The sequence below is a fragment of the Rhodamnia argentea genome, chromosome 11, assembly GCF_020921035.1.
Source record: "Rhodamnia argentea isolate NSW1041297 chromosome 11, ASM2092103v1, whole genome shotgun sequence".
In the NCBI taxonomy this organism is placed as follows: domain Eukaryota; kingdom Viridiplantae; phylum Streptophyta; class Magnoliopsida; order Myrtales; family Myrtaceae; genus Rhodamnia; species Rhodamnia argentea.
Genome location: NC_063160.1, coordinates 20,022,579 through 20,041,736, shown reverse-complemented (window position 1 = coordinate 20,041,736; position 19,158 = coordinate 20,022,579). Strand labels below are relative to the sequence as shown.

The 19,158-nt window shown below is 41.6% G+C and overlaps 2 protein-coding genes and 1 pseudogene across 4 annotated transcripts in view; 2 read left to right on the top strand and 1 right to left on the bottom strand.

Moving 5' to 3' along the window:
- Positions 1-19,158, bottom strand: part of LOC115735585 (DNA repair protein REV1) — an 870,695-nt gene that overhangs the window by 653,981 nt on the left and 197,556 nt on the right. The gene's annotated exons all lie outside the window — the stretch shown is intronic.
- Positions 1,361-18,649, top strand: LOC115731663 (ferric reduction oxidase 7, chloroplastic-like). 2 transcript variants are annotated; one of them, XM_048272920.1, is made up of 9 exons: positions 1,361-1,633; positions 1,724-1,817; positions 1,917-2,114; positions 2,307-2,541; positions 2,832-3,159; positions 3,265-3,541; positions 3,755-4,010; positions 4,089-4,527; positions 4,690-4,869. In XM_048272920.1, exons 1-9 carry the CDS (start codon positions 1,396-1,398, stop codon positions 4,857-4,859), a joined length of 2,235 nt encoding a protein of 744 aa, XP_048128877.1. In that variant the 5' UTR covers positions 1,361-1,395; the 3' UTR covers positions 4,860-4,869. The 2 variants fall into 2 exon arrangements, with proteins under 2 accessions (XP_048128877.1, XP_030523348.2); XM_030667488.2 differs by lacking the exons at positions 1,361-1,633; positions 1,724-1,817; positions 1,917-2,114; ... (4 more) ...; positions 4,089-4,527; positions 4,690-4,869 and adding exons at positions 13,947-14,661; positions 14,744-14,837; positions 14,935-15,132; ... (4 more) ...; positions 17,572-18,010; positions 18,161-18,649.
- LOC115736001 lies at positions 10,315-12,621 on the top strand (annotated as a pseudogene).

Below are 19,158 nucleotides of genomic sequence, written 5' to 3'. Positions count from 1 at the left end.
GAGTACATAAACAGTTGAAGAATAATACGTAATTGGGTACGGTGCTGATAATAAGATAATGACATCTGGAGTGCTGATAATAAAGAGATAGAATATAGCACACTGAGATTTATAGTGGTTCGACTTTGTCCCCAAGCTAATGAGGCTGAAATCCCACTAGTAATCAACAATGTCAATTACAATAGGCTAGTGTTGTTCCAATTACACGATAGATTACACTATCGGGGCACAACTACTTGCACTCACACTTGCACATTTGACTATATTGCTATTACAACTTAGTAGCAACTCACAGAGATATAATCAGCATCGTAGACGCTAACAACAGAAGAAGAAGACTCAAGAGCATAAGACTTGGTTTGTTCATCACCCAACTCTCTCCCAACCTCAGTACTTCACTTGGATTGTGTATATATTGCCATCCAAACCTTAGATTTCCGTTTGCAACTCGAATCTAAGAAGTAGCCTTGATCAATATATCAATAGCACAAGGCCCTAAAGGTGGCTTCCACGCGACTCGCGTCATTAGCTCTTGACTACAAGGCTTCCACGAGACTCGCGTCACCCGTGTAGCACTTAACCCTTGTTTAACTCACATCAATAGTACAATGTCCTAAAGGTGGCTCCCACGCAACTCATATCATCGTGTAGCACTTAGCCCTTAACAATAAAACTCTAGAGGTGGTTCTCACGAGACTCGTTTTATCGTGTAGCATTTGACCATTGACTAACACTATCATAATTTCACAAAATATTTCTCACACCATTTCGAAATCCATCTAATAAATCCATAATAATTTGGAACGCCTTTCATAAAACGTTTCTCGAATCATTTTCGAACTCATTTCACAATAACTTTCCTAAAACGATTTACAATTAATCGAAAAGTAGTAACTGCCCAATCCGAAATTATTCATAAAATATGCTATGAAAAATCACTTTTTCCTTTTAACGAATCAAACTTTGCACATAATATGTCTAATTCTTTTCATTTTCGAAATATGCATTTAAAAATTTAAAGAAGAGATAGCACCACTTACTTGGAACCGCTTACGACTAAACAATAAACGTTACTTGAATTGTCGAACTCCCTATCCTAACAAATAAGTGATAAACAACGTCAAAATAAAGTAAAATGCTACCACAATTACGAATCAACTAAGCTAAACTTAAACGCTAACAAAACAACTCGTACGCTTCAACAAATCGCAGACCCAAAGCGATTATTCAAGCCGCTCTCAAAAGCGAAAAATTAAAATTTCTTCTTCGACCAAATCGTTGTTTTAAAACGACTGCCGTCAAACCCCACGGCTCTATAACGCCATGATCGGCCTAGTCAAAAAGCAAGGCCACTCGAATTCGCTGTGAATACCCTCCATCGCCACATCACTTCCCATGGCCGATGACCACTCCGCTGACGAGCCTCTGCTGCTGAACCTTACCGATGCCGAGAGCGCGAATCCGCCTCGTACCGCCTTTGCCAGCGCGTTCGTCAAATGGGTTCTCGGCATCGCCATGTGGCTGGTCCTCGGTTTCTGGGTCGCGCTTATGTTTACTTTCCCCTCAGATGCCGGGACTGAGTTCCTGGAGAGTTGGACCAGAGCGACCATCGGAAGCGTATACGGAACTACAGGTCTGGCTATTTTTTAGTATCTCCTCAGATCCTGAACTTGGGCCTACTGGCGATGATTGTCATCTTATTGGTGCTTGAACCACCCAGCAGGGAGCATGTTCTTGGTGTGCAGCGGTCCGATTCTCGTCATCGTGGTTCTTGCCATAGCAAGTCTTATGGTTGATGGGAAGAAAGAGCTCCAACTGTACGTTGAACCCTCTAGTTATTGTCCCTTTTTTATCTCCGCATTTTTCACTGAACAAATTTACTTCCTCATACATTGCCATTGAGCACGATATCTCAGGAAGACGACGAGCAAATACCCAAGGATTCGATTGCGGACATTTCCCATCCTGGTCGATGGTCCGTTCGGAGTAGTCTCAGCGGCTGAGTTTATCGGGATTTGCCTCTTTGTTGTGTTTGTTCTGTGGGCTTTATATGCTTATACCATGCAGAATCTCGAAGTGTTATCAGAGCTCTCATTATCTTCTGAAGGGAAATGGTATTCCTCATTCCAGCTGAAATTCATAGTCACCCCTTTTAACCCTTGGCCGAAATTGAGGCTTAAATGAAACCGACGCTGGCCAACCATTTGAAATTATGCATCGAAAATATCATGTGTTATTGCTGAATGCGTCTTCTCGATCCTTAGTAAACAAGGCCGATCCACTGGGTACTTCATTGTTCTTTGCAGGATTTTGATGATGATACTTACCGGACTTCGATTTGGTACCATCGGGATATACTGCTTGGCATTTCTCTTCCTCCCAATTTCTAGGGGATCTGTTCTTCTCAGTATCAGAGATGTCCCCTTTGAGCAAGCAACCCGGTATCATGTCTGGCTTGGACATCTCACAATGTTCTTCTCCACTTTCCATGGGCTATGCTTCGTAATTGCATGGGCGCTAGAAGGTCAACTGCTAGATGAAGTGAGCCCCAGCAATTTGCTTTTGCTTAAATGGTTATCTTTTCCTCTCTCCAGTTAGCTCTATCTTTATCATTCTTTTCGTTTCCTGTTTAAGGAGCTGAGCATCATAAGTGTTAGTCATGACAGAACACGAGATGAGAATGCATGCATAAATTTATGGCCCCTATAGGATGTCTCTCAATATGTGATCGGTGTCCGTGGTAAATTTCTGTCAGAAATTTCCATAATCAGACATAGGAGGACTTGATTATGCTGAAGTTCTTAATCCATGACTCAGAATGTCTTCTTCAGATACTGGAGTGGGCAGATGAAGGTGTTGCCATTCTTCCCGGGGTTATCAGCCTTTTGGCTGGTCTACTGATGTGGGTGACTACGTTGCCTCCTGTGAGGCAGAAGAAATTCGAGTTGTTCTTCTATACACACCAACTCTATGTTGTCTTCGTCATCTTTCTGGCTCTGCATGTCGGAGATTTTATCTTTTGTATAGCCGCTGGAGGGATTTTCCTCTTTGTGATCGACCGGTTTCTCAGATTCTGCCAATCGCAAAGGACTGTGGGTATAATTTCCGCGACGTGCCTCCCTTGTGGAAGTGTAGAATTGGTCTTCTCAAAGCCAGCAAGTACTAATAATTCTTATTTTCTTCATCTGTGGATCGTCAATTAGTTCCTTGTATTCTTTTGAAGAATGTTCTGCTATTTGAGTCAGTACTCTCTTGGTGATGCAGATCTGCAGTACACTGCCCTGAGTTTCATATTCATTCAGATTAGGGAATTGTCTGGCCTTCAGTGGCATCCTTTCAGTGTTTCTTCTAGTCCTTTGGCTGGAAGGAAACATATCTCTGTCCTCATAAAGGTCTTAGGGGAATGGACCTCGAAGTTGAAGAGCAAGGTATCGCATATGTCCGGCCCAGAAGGAGAAAACGAACTCCACAGCCAATCTCGTTCCAAAATAACAGCTTCCGTCGAAGGGCCTTACGGGCACGAAATCCCTTACCATCTGACGTATGTTTTATGATCTGCTAGTACATCTTTCGTTGCGAGAAAACAGTACGGCATGAAACCATCGGTGATGAGTAAAACTAGGCGAAGCTTGACCCTTCTCATTTGAAAGAACACATTCTGACCTCCATAAAAAATTAGTGCTTCTGGATTACAAAGTATCTTAAGATAGTGTCCATTTGATTTGCTTTTTACTTGAATTATTTGCTCTGGTAGATATGAAAATCTCATTCTGGTAGCTGGAGGCAGTGGGATTTCCCCCTTTTTGGCTGTCTTGAGTGACATACTCCATCTTACAAATCAAGGGAAACCATGCTTACCAAAGAATGTCTTGGTGATTTGGGCCATAAGAAAATCCAATGAGCGTCATCTGCTATCCACTCTGGATACGGAGTCGATCTGCCCTAACTTTCGCGATAAGCTGGACCTCGAAGTTCGTGTCTATGTCACTAGGGAATCGGGTCCTCCACTGGTAAGTCTGACTTGTTTCTTCGACATACAATTTGCCTCGGATCCGTGAAATAGAGAGCTAAGTGTGACTATGATGCAGGAAGAAGGTAACACTGATGAGGACATCAGCACTTCCGTGTCTACTCTATCCAGGGGAAGCGGCATGTCTGTTCTAGTCGGTACGGGAAACCGTCTGTGGGCCGGAGCTTATGTCATCTCGTCCATAGTTGGGTTTGCCGTATCGGTGGCCCTGTTGGACATCTTCTACATAAACCCTTTGAATATAGTCTCATGGTGGTACAAAGGCCTCTTGCTTGTAGGATGCATGATTGGCAGTGTAATCATATTTGGCGGCCCAGTCATCTATCTATGGCATCGCTGGGAAAAAAGAGCCATCGCTGTCGAGGAAGCCGAGGATGGTGAAAAGGATGACGAGTCGCAGCAGAGTGCACATTTCAACACGAGGCAGGATGACGTAGTCCCGAAAGATCGCGGTGTTTCAAGGACTACGCATTACGGCGCCAGACCAAACTTCGAAGGTACATTTTGCCATGTCATTCGGGAGATGATGTCCTTGTTTTAGATGGAATGATCTCACTCTTGGTAGCAACCAAAGAACTCGGTAGCAGTAGTTAAAGAACTCAGCCTTTATTGATGCTTATGCTGGTACAATATGATCCCAATTCCCATCTTTGCACCAGAAATCTTCATGTCCGCGTCTGAGCGCTGGGGCAATGTCGATATCGGCGTGGTCGTGTGCGGTCCCGCGACTCTTCGTTCGAGCGTTGCCAAGCAGTGTAGATCGCAGAACTTGAGGAGAGGAGCGCTTCACCCGGTCTTCCATTTCAACAGCCACAGTTTCGACCTGTAGCTGCCCTGTCAATTCTTGGGATGGGTTTGGAACAACCTCAAATATGTTCGTCTAATTAGTATCCACCGCTTCAAATATTTAAAACTGTTCGAAATTGAATAAATTCGTCCCTAAATTTCGCAAATGAGAATAACGTTTGCAAGAGCAATGTCTGCTCCGTGAGTCACTAAAAGGGCCCTTTTGTTCTTAATCATACTTAGTGAAAAAGTTATCTATTGAGTTTACGGTCACAACTCAAAAGTATAATTTAACTTATAAGAAAAATTATGATAATTGTGTATGCTAACCTACATGTCCATATGGACTGTCTCAAGCATGTTAAATAAAAGTCGACTTGAACGAGTGGTAGATTTGAAATGCATAAAAAGTAAATATGGTAAAGTCACTCTTAGATTTTTCTTTTTTTTTAACGTTCAGTTATGGTTGGCAAGTATAAAAAAGCTATTGGTTAAAAAATATGGCAGTGACTTATTTTCTTTTTTCAAGTGATTTGTTAGTGTTTAGCAAAAAATTTATGAAACTAATAATTTTTTTGCATAGTTTGCAACTTAGCAAATATTTGCACAATTATTTCGAATTAACTAACTCTGATGTAGAATTACCAACCTTTAGAGTGATTCACTAACTTTCGTCATATTAAATTATCAACTAACTTTTGCTTACCAACTCTCATTTGAGATATTTATCTATATATATGTGTGTATATACGTATGTACGTATATTGAGTTACCAACTTTTTTAATTAAGTTACAGATATTTATTTACATTGATTAACAATCTTTTGCATTTACCAACCTAAGTAAGAGAGAGTACGGAGGCATTCATTTGACCTGCTTTCATTGCGGGCATTACGAGCATAGATCAGAGGGGTGTCCTGAGTTGCAACCTGTAGAGAATGATCCTCAAAATCTTAGCGCGGCTCATTAAATTTTCTCCCTTTAAAGTACTATATAGTGTTTGGTTACCAACTCTCATTTGAGTTATTTATCGTATTTATTTTTCTTGTAATTACCAGTTTTTCTTATCTTTTACCAGCTTTAAATTTCTCAACTCTTATATGTTGTTACAAACTTTAATTTATGTGAATACCAACTTTTATCTAGTTAAATTATCGACCGATTCTATGTTACCAACTTTCATTTGAGTTGTTTATCAATGTTTACTTGATTTCTTTTAATGTACTACTTTTTCTATTGGGTGACTTAAATGGTAATAAGTTGATAAATTACTAAATAAAGGTGGACAATCCTATACAAAAGTTCATAAATTTAGCGTGTGGATAAGAAAGTTAAATAAAAGTTGGTATTTAGAAAGATTAATTTTTCCTTGTGAGTTATAAGAGAAGTTGGTGATTTAAAAGCAACAAACCAAATAAACATTGGCAACTAACTCAAATATCTCAAAATTCAATCGTAGAAAATGGTTGGTAAGTAAGACAAATAAAAGTGGCTCAATAAAAAAGATTTAGTATAAGAAGTTAGATAAAGGTTAATAAGCGTCTTATACGAAAGTTAGTAACTCAAATATTATTAGTCAACTCAATTAGAGAAAAGTTGGCAAGTCCCACAAAAAAATTGACGATTTCATATAAGAGTCCATCTAATTCCCTAAAAAATTCCAACTTTAGGTTTAGCTTCAAACTTATCCCGATTTTTTTTTTTTGTCTCAAATTAAATCCTCAACTTTTATTTTTGAGTCTCAAATCTATCCTTGCTGTCCAAGTCATCATTAGTCATCCAACATGGCGTATGTGTGTACTGACACATCAGACAAAATAAATTAAAACGGAAAGAAAAAATGAAATAGAGAAAGAGAAGGAAAAGAAAAGGAAAAAAACAAAAAAAAAAAAAGAAGAAGGAAAAACTTAAAGAGAGGCAGACGGCCGTGGCCACTCGAGCTCTAAGCTCCCGGTGGCGTAGCCACCCAATCTTCAAGCTCCCGATCACAGCGAGCACAAAGCTTGACCGGCCATGGCCATGGCTGCCGCGATCATGTGATGACTGAGCAAAGCACGTAAGCAGAAATAGATGGGGACGAGCGAGGGGAGAGAGAGGCGTGACGACGACCATGGCCATATGGAACTACTCAATTGCGTGAGCAGGCGACATGAGAATGGGAGGACGCTTGCTTAGAATTACTGGTAGCCTTCAAAGGTGAGACCTCGAACCAAAATTCGTAAGAATGAAGCCACTAGACGTGAGAGCCATGGCGGGCAATGTAGGCCACGAAAATGGCATACCCCGGAACTCCGTAATCAGAATTTGAAACACATTATGATAGAGGAAAAAGGGATTTGCGCACCTAAGTTAGAATTCATCAATCTTGATGCGGAATAACGACGATTCGGAACTCAAATGCTTTCCCTCTACTTCTCTCGCCGGGACACTGGCCAAATGAGAATGCCACATAATTTGTACATCAAAGGGTCAGAAGAGAGACTTGAGCCCTATTTATAGAGGTTTCAGCCACATGCCATTTTATTACGGGTCGGACCCAACTCGACCCACACTAGTCAGCTCATATTAAACTAATTAAGAATATGTATACCCTACCTTAATAGACTAGCCCCGTTAAACGGTAAATATTATTTTCAATTAATTTGGCCCACATCAAAAAAAATTTCTTACATTCTCCCACTTTTGGCTATATTAGTTGAAACTTGCTATATGGGCGCACCTTTATGTTGGTCTAAAAATTATTCTTAATAGCCCATCCGATCCTATAAAATTTTAAACACCAAATCATGATAATAACTGCATCAATGGATACAGAACCTCCCATAATCACAAATGCCTGTTCGCGTTCTCTGCTCAGTCACAACAAAAACAGAGCTCCGTTCTCTAGAATGTAAACAAAAACAAAGATCTGTCTGTTCGCGTTCTCTGCTCAGGCATCATGCGTCCGAAGTTCGAGTGGCTATGGCCTCCGTAAGCTTCGCGGCTTGAAACTCCAACAAACATGGCCGCCATGACCTCGAAGCTTGCTGTCACGAGTTGGAAGCTCGAGCGGCCTCCCTCTCTCAGTTTTTCTTTTTAGTTTATTCTCTTTCTCTTTATCTCTCTCAGTTTTTCTTTTTCTTGTTTTTCATTTATATTGTCTGGTGTAACATGTAATGTTGGATAACTAATGGCGATTTGGACGATAAGGATAGATTTGCAACTCAAAATAAAAGTTGGGTATATTTTTTAAAAGATAAAAAGATCGAGATAGATATGAGAGCGGACTTAAAATTTGGGATTTTCAGGAAATTAAGCTATATTCGATAAAAATAAAGGTTGCTAAGTAATTTAATAAAAGTTGCTAAAATATAATAGAATTTTTTTTCTATTTGTGCTCGATATGAGAAAAGTTGGTAATTTAATGAACAAAATAATAAGCAATGACGAGTAATTCAAATAATATTTGATAAGTTGAAAACTTTATGAGAGAAAAGTTGGCAATTGCGTTAATGAGATTGATAACTTCCATTAAAAAAATCAGTAAATTCGAGAAAGGCATAAGGACACCTCAAGTATCAATATTTGTGTAAAGTGCTCACTTTAGTGCCAATATTCTTTTCGGGATTATTTAAGTGCCAAATCGGAGAAAAAAACGATTGTCAATAGCGAGAAATTCCGGCAACCTCATTGGAGTTGGCATTTAAATAATCATTTAAAAAAATTAGCATTTAAGTGATCCAAGAAATGATCACTTTAGTGCCAAATCGGAGAAAATGATCACTTTAGTGCCAATGATAAGAAATTCTGGCGACCTCACCAAAGTTGGCATTTAAATAACTGTTTTTCAAAAAATTGATACTTAAGTAATAAAAAAAAAAAAATTATTTGCACCAAAGTGAGCGCCGTATACAAATATTGACACTTGAGGTATACTTTTGCCATTCCAGAAGTTATATGTAATGGTGGTAAACTTAAGTAGAAGACTTAGTACATTGAGGAAGAACAAATAATATTTGGTTAACAAGCCGAGTGAGAGTTGGTAATCTAATTGAAGAAAAGTCTAAAATGCACATAAATGAAATAGATTGCTAATTTCATATGGTGGATGGTAAATTGAATCCTTGGTAAGATAGTCAAACAAAAGTTGGTAAATAATAAATCAATTTTTCTTTGTTGGTTCATCAAGAACTCCTTTGGGATGACTAGCTACAAGCCAATCGAGCTGATGCTGACAACACAAGCATCAAACCATAAACCACCCAAAAACAGAGCAACAAACTCATAAAGCAATCCACTAAATCGAAGTGAATCTGCCAATTAGAACAAATCTCCCCGGCCACATTCGACTGGACTTTGTTCCCCAAGGCTTGATGGCCTTCAATACTCACCCAAACCGCAAATTCAACCGGTTTTAAGCTCCGTTTGTTTCGCGAAAAATGTCAAGTTTTCGGAAAATATTTTCCGGCTAGTCATTTTCCTGAAAAATAACGATATTTTTCGGCATTTGGCTAAAATCTGAAAATGCACCAGTATATTTTCAAGCATGGAAGAGAGAGACTGTGAGGAGAGAAAACGGGATGCAGGAGAGAGAGACTCTGAGGATCACACAGATGGAGGAGAGAGAGAGAGAGTGAGGATGGAGGAGAGAGAACTCGAACGTGAGGATGGAGGAAGAGGAGAGAGAGAGAAAAATTTTCTCTGTTTCAAGTTACCCACGAGAGAAAAATGAGGTAGAGGAAAAAATGATTTCCCTTTCTCAAAAGTGGAAATTAATTTCCTCGTTTTAGAAGGAAATTTTTCATTGATCGGAAAATATTTTCTTTGAGCATATGTTTTCGGCCCGCAAACCCAAAAATTGGAGAAAATATTTCTAAAAAAACTTTTCTGTGAAATAAACGAAGCAAGACTAGGTGCTGAACCACACCTGTCGAGTTTCCTTGGTTGTGGAGCAGCCATTACATTACTAACGTGCACGGTCGTGGTCGTAATATGCATGTGGCCGTCAGCTGACAACAATGCAGCGGACCGCCTCAGCTACTCAGTTTCTTCTGAGATTGCCTGGACATCCAATGGCAATGGCCACATCTACCGAAAAGACAGGAGAAGTTCCAGTGGCGAATTGTTGAACTGAGAGTTCAGAGGGGAGTTGACGTGCAGATGGACAGTGGCCTTCACGTTGGTTTATTCTGCTGGCTGCAATTATACAAGGTGATTCACTCGGTTACATTCTTGTGAATAGAAATTGTAATTCCTCTATGAGATTGGGAGATTATCGATGGCTAAACACTTTGTGAATTATAGAGTATAATTGAGAGCTCTTTTAGTGCTCCAGTGTGATTGTAATCTTCGCTATATGGCTTGTTCTACAGTAAAATAACTCCGGTGCTGTCTATATTATCGGATCGCTGGTTTCGTTTTATAATATTTTAAGGGTCATAAATATTTGTCTCCATCATCGTCACTTCCGATGGCCAGTGGGCACTCTGCTGATGAACCGCTGCTGCCAAACCTTGCTGATGCTGAGAACGGGGAAGCCGTCTCATTCCACCGCTGCTGCATTCTTCAGACGGGTTCTCGGCATTGCAATGTGGCTCGTCTTCGGCTTCTGGGTTGCAGTTATGCTCGTATGCCCCTTGGACTCTGCCGGGAATATGTACCTTGAGAACTGGACTAAAGTAGCCAGTGGAAGCATATACGGGATTACAGGTTCTTCCTTTGTGATGGTTTCTCCTCGATCTTGAACTAGGCCTACTAGCAATCAATGTCGCCTCATGCTTGGCGCTTGAAAACTCCCTGCAGGGAGCATATTCTTGGTGTTCAGCTGTCCGGTTCTCGTCATCGCATTTCTTGCCATGGCAAGTCTCAATATTGCCGGAGAGAAGGAGCTCCAATGGTATGTCGAGCCTTCAATCCTTGTACCTCATTGTTGCTGCATTTTTCTGTTTTTGGTACTAAAATTCGATTTCTTATTGCCACTGAACATGACATGTCAGGAACAAGTCTAGCAAGCAGCCAAGGTTCCGACTGCGGACATTTCCCATCCTGGTCGATGGACCATTCGGAGTAGTCTCGGCAGCTGAGCTTATTGGGATGGGCCTCTTTGTTCTGTTCGCTTTGTGGGTTGTGTATGCTTACGCCACGGATATTCTCGACCATTTATGGGAGGCGCTCCAAGGACCTTCCGATGGGAAATTGTAGGACTAATTCACTTGAGGAATCTCAAGTGTTAATGAGTTATTGGGGCATTGCATCTTTACGATTCCTAGTAAACGAGGTCATTCCTATTTGATCGCCTTTTGCAGGTTGGAGATTTTAGAACGTTCAGGACTTCACCTTGGTTCCATCGTGATGTTCTGCTTGGGTTTCTCTTCCTCCCAATCACTAGGGGATCTGTTCTTCTTCGCATCATAGACGTCCCCTTTGACTTTGAGCAAGCAACCTGGTATCATGTCTGGCTTGGACATCTCCCAATGTCCTTCTTCTTTGCATAATGTAGACATGTAACTTGGTTATGCTGAAGTTCTTCATTCATGAACGAGAATGTTTCATTCAGATACCGGAGTGGACGGATGATGGTATATCCAATCTACCCGGTGTCATCACTCTTTTGGCTGGTTTGCTGATGTGGGCGACATCAATGCCTCCAGTGAGGAAGAAGCAATTCGAATTATTCTTCCACACACACCAACCCTACGTCATCTCTGTGCTCTTTCTGGCTTTGCACATCGGAGATTTCATATTCAGTATAGCTGCTGGAGGAATTTTCCTCTTTGTGTTTTCTGAGATTCTGCCAATCACGAACGACTGTGGACGTTATTTCCGTGAGGCGCCTCCATTGTGGAACTGTAGAATTGGTCTTCTCAAAGCCAGCAAGTACTCATTATTCTAGTTTTCTTTCTTTCATCTGTGGATCGTTCATAAATTGCTTTGTACACCCTTTCCAAGAATGTTAAAACATTTAAGTCTGCTTTCAGCTGGCAATGCAGATCTGAGGTACAATGCACTGAGCTTCGTCTTCCTTCAGATTAGGGACTTGTCATGGCTTCCATGGCATCCTTTCAGTGTTTCTTCTAGTCCTTCGGCTGGGGATAATCATATCTCTGTTCTTGTGAAGGCCGTAGGGGGATGGACAGACAAATTGAAGAGCAAATGTCTTGGTCATTTGGGCCATCAAAATTTCCGATGAGCATCATCTACTTTCCACCCTGGATATGGAGTTGATCTGCCCTAACTTTTCGGATAGACTTGATCTTGAACTTTGTGTTTATGTCACTGGGGAATCAGATCCACTATTGGTAAATTCGACTTGTGTCTTTGACACACAATTTGCCTCAGATCAGTGAAGTTTTCTCTACTATTCCAGTTTTGAATTTTAAATCTGATAGAGCTGAGTGTGGTTATGACGCGGGAAGAAGGTAACAACAACGAGGGCTTTAGCTGTTCGGTGTCCCCTCCATTAAGGGGAAGAGGCATGTCCGTTCTAGTCGGTACGGGAGACCGTATATGGTCTGGACTATATAGCGTCTCATCCGTGGTTGGCTTTGCCGTATTGATGGCCCTCCTGGACATCTTCTACATAAATCCCTTGAACATAGTCAAATGGTGGTACGGAGGCCTCTTGTTTGAAGGATGCATGCTTGCCAGTGTAATCATATTTGGAGCCCGTCATCTTTTTATGGCATCGCTGGGAAGGAAGGATCCTTGCTGCAGAGGAAGTCGAGGACGGCAAGAATGATAACAGGTCGCAGCAGAGTGACAGTGCCAATGTGAATATAATGCAGGACAACTTCGTCCCAGAAGATCGTGCTGTACTACGGAGCTAGACCGAACTTTGAAGGTATTCTTTGCCATATCATTCAGGAGATGATGTTCTTTGCTTGTTTCGAGTTGACTGATCTCATTAGTTGTTGGAGAACCGAGTACTCTTGGTGCTTATGCTGGACCAATGGGATCCCACGCATTGATTTTTTGCACGACTCTCTGCGCAGAAATCTTTAAATCCATGCCCGAGCGCTGGGGCAACGTCAGATATTGGCGTGATTGTGTGCGGTCCGGCGACTCTTTGGTCGAGTGTTGCCAAACAATGCAGGTCTAGGAACTTAAGGAGGGGGTCACCTAGCCCGGTCTTCCATTTCAACAGCCATAGTTTCGATCTGTGGCAACTTTGTAGCGTCTCTCCTACCGCGCCCATGCTAAACTCGGTGGATCCCACTGGGAGCATCGATAAGCCGATGCTAATAATGCAATGCACCGTAGACAATGAATATTATCCTAATTATACGGGATCAGGTGTCATCGTGACTGTCTCATTGCGAAGTTATTTTATCTGTCTCCTAGTCAGACCATCGTTAGTGTGCTCTGGATCTTCCACGTGAGACACCCTCGGATGTCTGTTGTTGGACGTTGTTTCACGGATGGTTGCTAATTCCACCATCAAGTTTTTTTCCATTGATATGAGTTTCCAATAGGCCATAATTTGTGCGTGCAAGAGTCTAACGACCATCGTGACCATTGAATACACAAGCTGAAGCAAGAAGAGGGAAATTTGTGTCAAAGTGGATCAAATTAAGGACGAAGAAAATGACCGAGAATCAGACCCAAACATGGTCGTCCAATCTACACGTCTCGTCGAAACCCCAGAAAAAGAAAAATCTTTAAACTTGTACGTTCGCGTCTTCGAGATTTTTTACTTTGATTACTGCTGACATGTAAAAGGTTCAACTAGGATCGGTGAAAAATTCAGCTTCAATGGAGGTCCGTATAGCTTAAAAGTCATTCGAAATCGTACATGATGTTTTGCAAGTCTCTTGAAAAATCAAGAGGGTATCCTTTTCTGCTCACTGGGTCAATCAAATTATTTTTCTTTCTTGAGTCGACAAGCCAAAGATTGCATTTTTTTTTTTTTTTACTTCAAATTTGCGAAGAAGCGTACAATTCAAGCTCATCATCGGCTTCAAAGACCGTAGGTTGCTGGGTCGTATTCGTCAAGTTTTCTATCGCTCGAGCGAGATGGCACTTGCGTTAATGTGACCCACCCATACGGCCGATCATGTGAAGAAGGATGACGTGCAAGTTCTCTGGTACGCATGTAATTGAGTGGACCTGATCGCTTCTCAGTAGGGTGATTCTTCTGGGATGAGACAACCAAACACCAGTAATTGCCCTGTCCAATTCCCATTTTTTGTGGACTTGGTTTTGTTATTCACTTCTTCATCGTCATATTTTGGGAGACCAAGAAGAGGGACGGCAAAGAGAGGATCTTTTATCAGCTTCACTGGTAGAGAACAAAATGCACCCAGTACGGTTGAGCGGCGACTGATATGTCCTCTTCTTCATGTATGGAGAATCCTGGTGTCTACTGTCTCAGCCACAGAATGGCAAGACGACGCCACCTTCTCATTCTGTGTGCATCGCGACGGGATATGGTTTCTTCTCAGAGGCGATGCTAAGATTGTGATGTGTGTGGTTTGAATTCTCCTAACTGATGTATGCCATGCCAAATCCCTTATTGTTGTATGGTTCCACATAATTTGGACTTGGAGGTGTCCTCAGATTCTCTCTGAGTTTTTGTATATATATCTATGGTTTTAGCCTAGGCTTCTTCAGAACACCCTCCATCATCATATCTCTTGGCATGGCTAAAAAGCACTCTGCTCATGAGCCTCTGCTGCTCGACCTTACCGATGTCGAGAAGCCACCTCGTTTCGCCCCCCCTGCATTCGCCAAATGGGTTCTCAACATCGCAATGTGGCTCCTCTTCATTTTCTGGGTTGCGATCATGTTTGCTTCCCCCTCGGAGTCCGCGGAGAAATTCACGAGAAATTGGACTGGAGCAGCCAGCGGAAGCGTGTATGGCATTACAGGTTCAGCTTTTGCTCTCCCTTACCCTAACTACGTATAGTTAGCAGTCATTGTCGCCTCATTTTGGCACTTAAAACCCTGCAGGAAGCATTTTCTTGCTATACAGTGGCCCGATTCTAGCTGTTGCATTTCTTGCCATAGCAAGTCTTATCATTGCTGGGGAGAAAGATCTCCAATTGTACGTTGAATCGAAACTCCAGTCATTGTGTCAGTAGTCTGTGCATCTTTGTTGTGCAAATTTACTTTCTCACTGCCACTGCAACTTGAGATCACAGGAAGAAGACTAGCAAATACCCAAGGTTTCGATTACGGACATTTCCCATCCTGGTCGATGGACCATTTGGAGTAGTCTCGGCAGCTGAGTTTATCGGGATATGCCTCTTTGTCATGTTTGTCTTGTGGGCTGTTTATGGTTATACCCTGCAGAATCTCAACTTGTTATCCGAGCTCCAAGTACCTTCCGAATTGAAAGGGTATTACTCCTCCTTCACTCTAATTCATAATCAGGCTTTTCCCATTGACCTAAATTGAGGCTTACATGAACCGAGGCCAGCCAGTGTATAATTTGAATTCATGCATCAAGAATCTTAACTACAAACATTGTACGCAGCTTTTTTATTCTTCTAACAAAAGCCTTTCTTCTGAGGATTTCATCATTCCTTGCAGCATAGTGATGCTGGAACTTTCTGGACTTCGTTTTGGTGCCATCGGGCTGTACTTTTTGGCGTTTCTCTTCCTCCCAATTACTAGAGGATCTGTTCTTCTCAGTATCATTGACATCCCCTTTGAGCAAGCAACTCGATATCATGTCTGGCTTGGACATCTCACAATGTTTATCTTCACCCTCCATGGGCTATTCTACTTAATTGCATGGGGTCTGCAAGGTCGCCTGCTACAGGAAGTGAGCCCTCATACTGTGCTTTTGAGAAATCCCTGACTGTTCCTTCTTCTTCTTCTTCCTTTTTTTTTTTACAGTACTCCTAAATTAGCTTTAGTTTCATGTCTTTCTCAGTCCAATATATTGAAAGAAGCCCTCTTGTTAACATCCTGTCACATGTATCACGCAAGGGTAGCTTGACATGTTGAACAACTGACTTTAAAACAAAAGATATAGTTTCTGCAATTCAAAAGTCGAAGGGAAAAGGTCAAGATGACGGGGCCAATTACTGAGCGGGATGTATGAAGTCTCAAAGTGACATGATAATTAAAGATTGTAATCTGATATCGATGCTCGCCAATTTGAAAATCATGCTGCATCTGCTGCTTTACTTTTGCAGCTACAAGATATTTTCCAAGTATTGTAGCTTCTGTACCTTTCCTTTGATAATTGGGCAAGGCTCTAGCTTTGCGTTCGAAATCCTGTTTAAGAAGTTATACATTGTCTCAATAAGTCATGACAACGAGGGATAGGAATGTCGGCACACCCTATCTTTAGCTTCTATAAAATGTCTTATATGATCCTGGTCCATGGCAACTCTTTTTCCTAGAGATTTTCCCCATACACCGAACTTGATCATGCCAAAGTTCATATTCCTGACTAAGAATGTTTTGTTCAGATACTGGAGTGGAGAGATTTTGGTGTTGCTAATCTACCTGGGGTTATCAGCCTCTTGGCTGGTCTACTAATGTGGGTGACATCATTGTCTCCAGTGAGGAAGAAGCAATTTGAATTATTCTTCTACACGCACCAACTCTACATTGTCTTTGTCATCTTTATGGCTCTGCATGTTGGAGATTTTATTTTCAGTATAGCTGCTGGAGGAATTTTCCTCTTCGTGATTGACCGGTTTCTGAGATTCTGCCAATCGCGAAGGACTGTGGATGTTATTTCAGCAACATCCCTCCCTTGTGGAACTGTAGAATTGGTCTTTTCAAAGCCACCGAGTAATAATTGTTCTCGTGCTCTTTTATATTGGCAATTGTTAATACGTTCTGCTGGTTGTACCCTTTTCAAGAATGTTTTATTAACTAAACGACTGTTCCTTTCTCATCGCAGATCTGCGGTACAATGCCCTGAGTTTCGTTTTCCTTCAGATTAGGGAATTATCTTGGCTTCAATGGCATCCTTTCAGTGTTTCTTCTAGTCCTTTGGATGGGAAGAATCATATCTCTGTCCTCATAAAGGTCTTAGGGGAATGGACGGCAAAATTGAAGAGCAATGTATCGGACATGTCTAGTGCTGAAGGAGAAAACGAACTGGCTATGGCCAACCAATATTATTCCAACGTAACAGCCTCTGTTGAAGGGCCTTACGGCCATGAATTACCTTACCATCTGACGTATGAGTTATGATTTTGCTAGTACAATTTTCATACTTGATGGTGAAAGAACAATAATGCATGAAGCATACAATTGGTGATGAGTAAAACAACATGGATTTGGACCCTTCTCATTTTGAAAGAATACATTCTGACTCTGATGACTTCTCCAAAGTTAGGAAGTATCTTAAGTTTGTTCAGTTCGATTCCATTGGTAAAAGTTTGCTGAATTGAATTTTCACCATCATGACAAAGGCATATTCTTACTTGAGTTGTTTTCTCTGGTAGATACGAAAATCTCATCCTAGTGGCTGGAGGCATTGGGATATCCCCCCTTTTGGCTATCTTGAGTGATATACTTCATCTTACGAAGCAAGGAAAACCATGCGTACCCAGGAATATATTAGTCATTTGGGCCATCAAAAAATCAGATGAGCTCCCAATACTTTTCACTCTTGATGCAGAGTCAATCTGCCCTTACTATTCCGAGAAACTAAATCTAGAAGTTTGTGTTTATGTCACTCGGGAATCAGATCCTCCTCTGGTAAATTTCTTTTGTGTCTTTGACATAGAACTTGCCTCAGATCAGTTAGCTTCTCTGCTATTGCTGTTCAATTTTTAAATCTTGTAGAACTGAGTATTATCATAATGCAGGAAGAAGGTAAATTTTACAAGGGTATTAGCTCTTCCGTGTCTCCTCCATCTAAGGGAAGCCGCATGTCTGTTCTAGTTGGCACCGGAAACCGTGTGTGGTCTGGGGTTTATGTTATCGTGTCTGTGCTCGGCTTTGCCATATTGATGGCCCTGCTGGACATCTTCTACATAAACCCTTTGAACATAGTCTCGTGGTGGTACAAAGGCCTCTTGTTTGTAGGATGCATGTTTGCCAGTGTAATCATATTTGGAGGCCCTGTCATCTATCTATGGCATCTCTGGGAAAGAAGAATTCTAAAGGTGGAAGAATCTGCGGATGCCAGGAAGGATGACGTGTTGCAGCACAGTGCTGGTGTTAATTCAGTGCAGGACAACTTAGTCCCAAAAGATCGCGCTGTTTCAAGGAGAATGTATTATGGCACTCGACCGAACTTTGAAGGTACTCTTTGCCATGCCATTCAGTAAATGATATACTCTTTCCTTGTTTTAAGTTGAGTGACCTCAGTAACTAAAGAACTGAGTAATTGGTGGTGTTATGCGGGAACAATGCGAGTCCCATGCGCTGATTTTTTGGTGTGCCTCTGCGCAGAAATTTTTACATCTGTGTCCGAGTGCTGGGGCAATGTTGACATCGGCGTAATCGTGTGTGGTCCTGAGACTCTTCAGTCAAGTGTTGCCAAAGAATGCAGGTCGCAGAACTTAAGGAAGGGGTCACTTCGGCCGGTCTTCCATTTCAACAGCCATAGTTTCGATCTGTAGCTACTCTGCTATCGCGCTTCAATCGTGTCTGCACCAGACTTGAAAGATCCAATTGGGAAGCACTGATGAGGCTACACTACCGATGCAAATATATTGTGAATATAATCCTAATCATATATAGGATCAGATGCCATTGTAATGTCAAATAAGGCGGTATTCTGTCACCTAGGTAGATGAGTAGTGTGCTCTGGATCTAATATGTGAGGCGCACACAGTTGTATGTTGGTGGACATGGTTCCACTGGCACTGATGTGCTGCTTACTTATGATGGTACTTTTAGCATATGGAAATTCGCCTTCGAAGGGCGTGTTTAGTTAAATCTGGCACATTCACTTAGCCGAATGATGGACATCATCGCAAACGCCGAAACTACAAGCTCTAGGAATCGAAGAGATTGCCCCGTTCGCTTTCGCCTGATTTTACGGGACGATGGACGAATGTATGTGTTCCATTCCAGCACAAATTTGGGGTCACAAGAGCATTGCGCTGTAGACATAAAACGTGACCACGAGGCCGGTTGCTTGGACAAAGGGCCAAAGGAACCAACCGCTGAACAGATGAATTATAAGTTGCAAGGGGATGTTGAAACTTTTGAGCGGCCCATCACGAGTGGGAGGCCTTACCCAAGAAGCGAAAAGCCCATTTGTGTTTCAGAAATCTTGATTCGGAATTTATAATTCATTTAAGATTTTTGTATAACTTATGGATTTTATATTCCTTGTTGTGCTCAATGACCTTTGTTAAATCGAAACCGTCGTCACCATTGAATTATAACACAACGTGAATCCGTGTCTCAAGCTCAAAAGGCCATCGTCCCGCTAAAATCGA

Bases quoted from the DNA above. Each gene is read 5' to 3' on its own strand.
- LOC115731663 (XM_048272920.1), top strand. From the start codon at position 1,396: ATGGCCGATGACCACTCCGCTGACGAGCCTCTGCTGCTGAACCTTACC. The intron at 2,542-2,831 runs GTGAGCCCCAGC...TGTCTTCTTCAG, and splicing joins AAGGTCAACTGCTAGATGAA to ATACTGGAGTGGGCAGATGA. The intron at 4,011-4,088 runs GTAAGTCTGACT...ACTATGATGCAG, and splicing joins GGGAATCGGGTCCTCCACTG to GAAGAAGGTAACACTGATGA.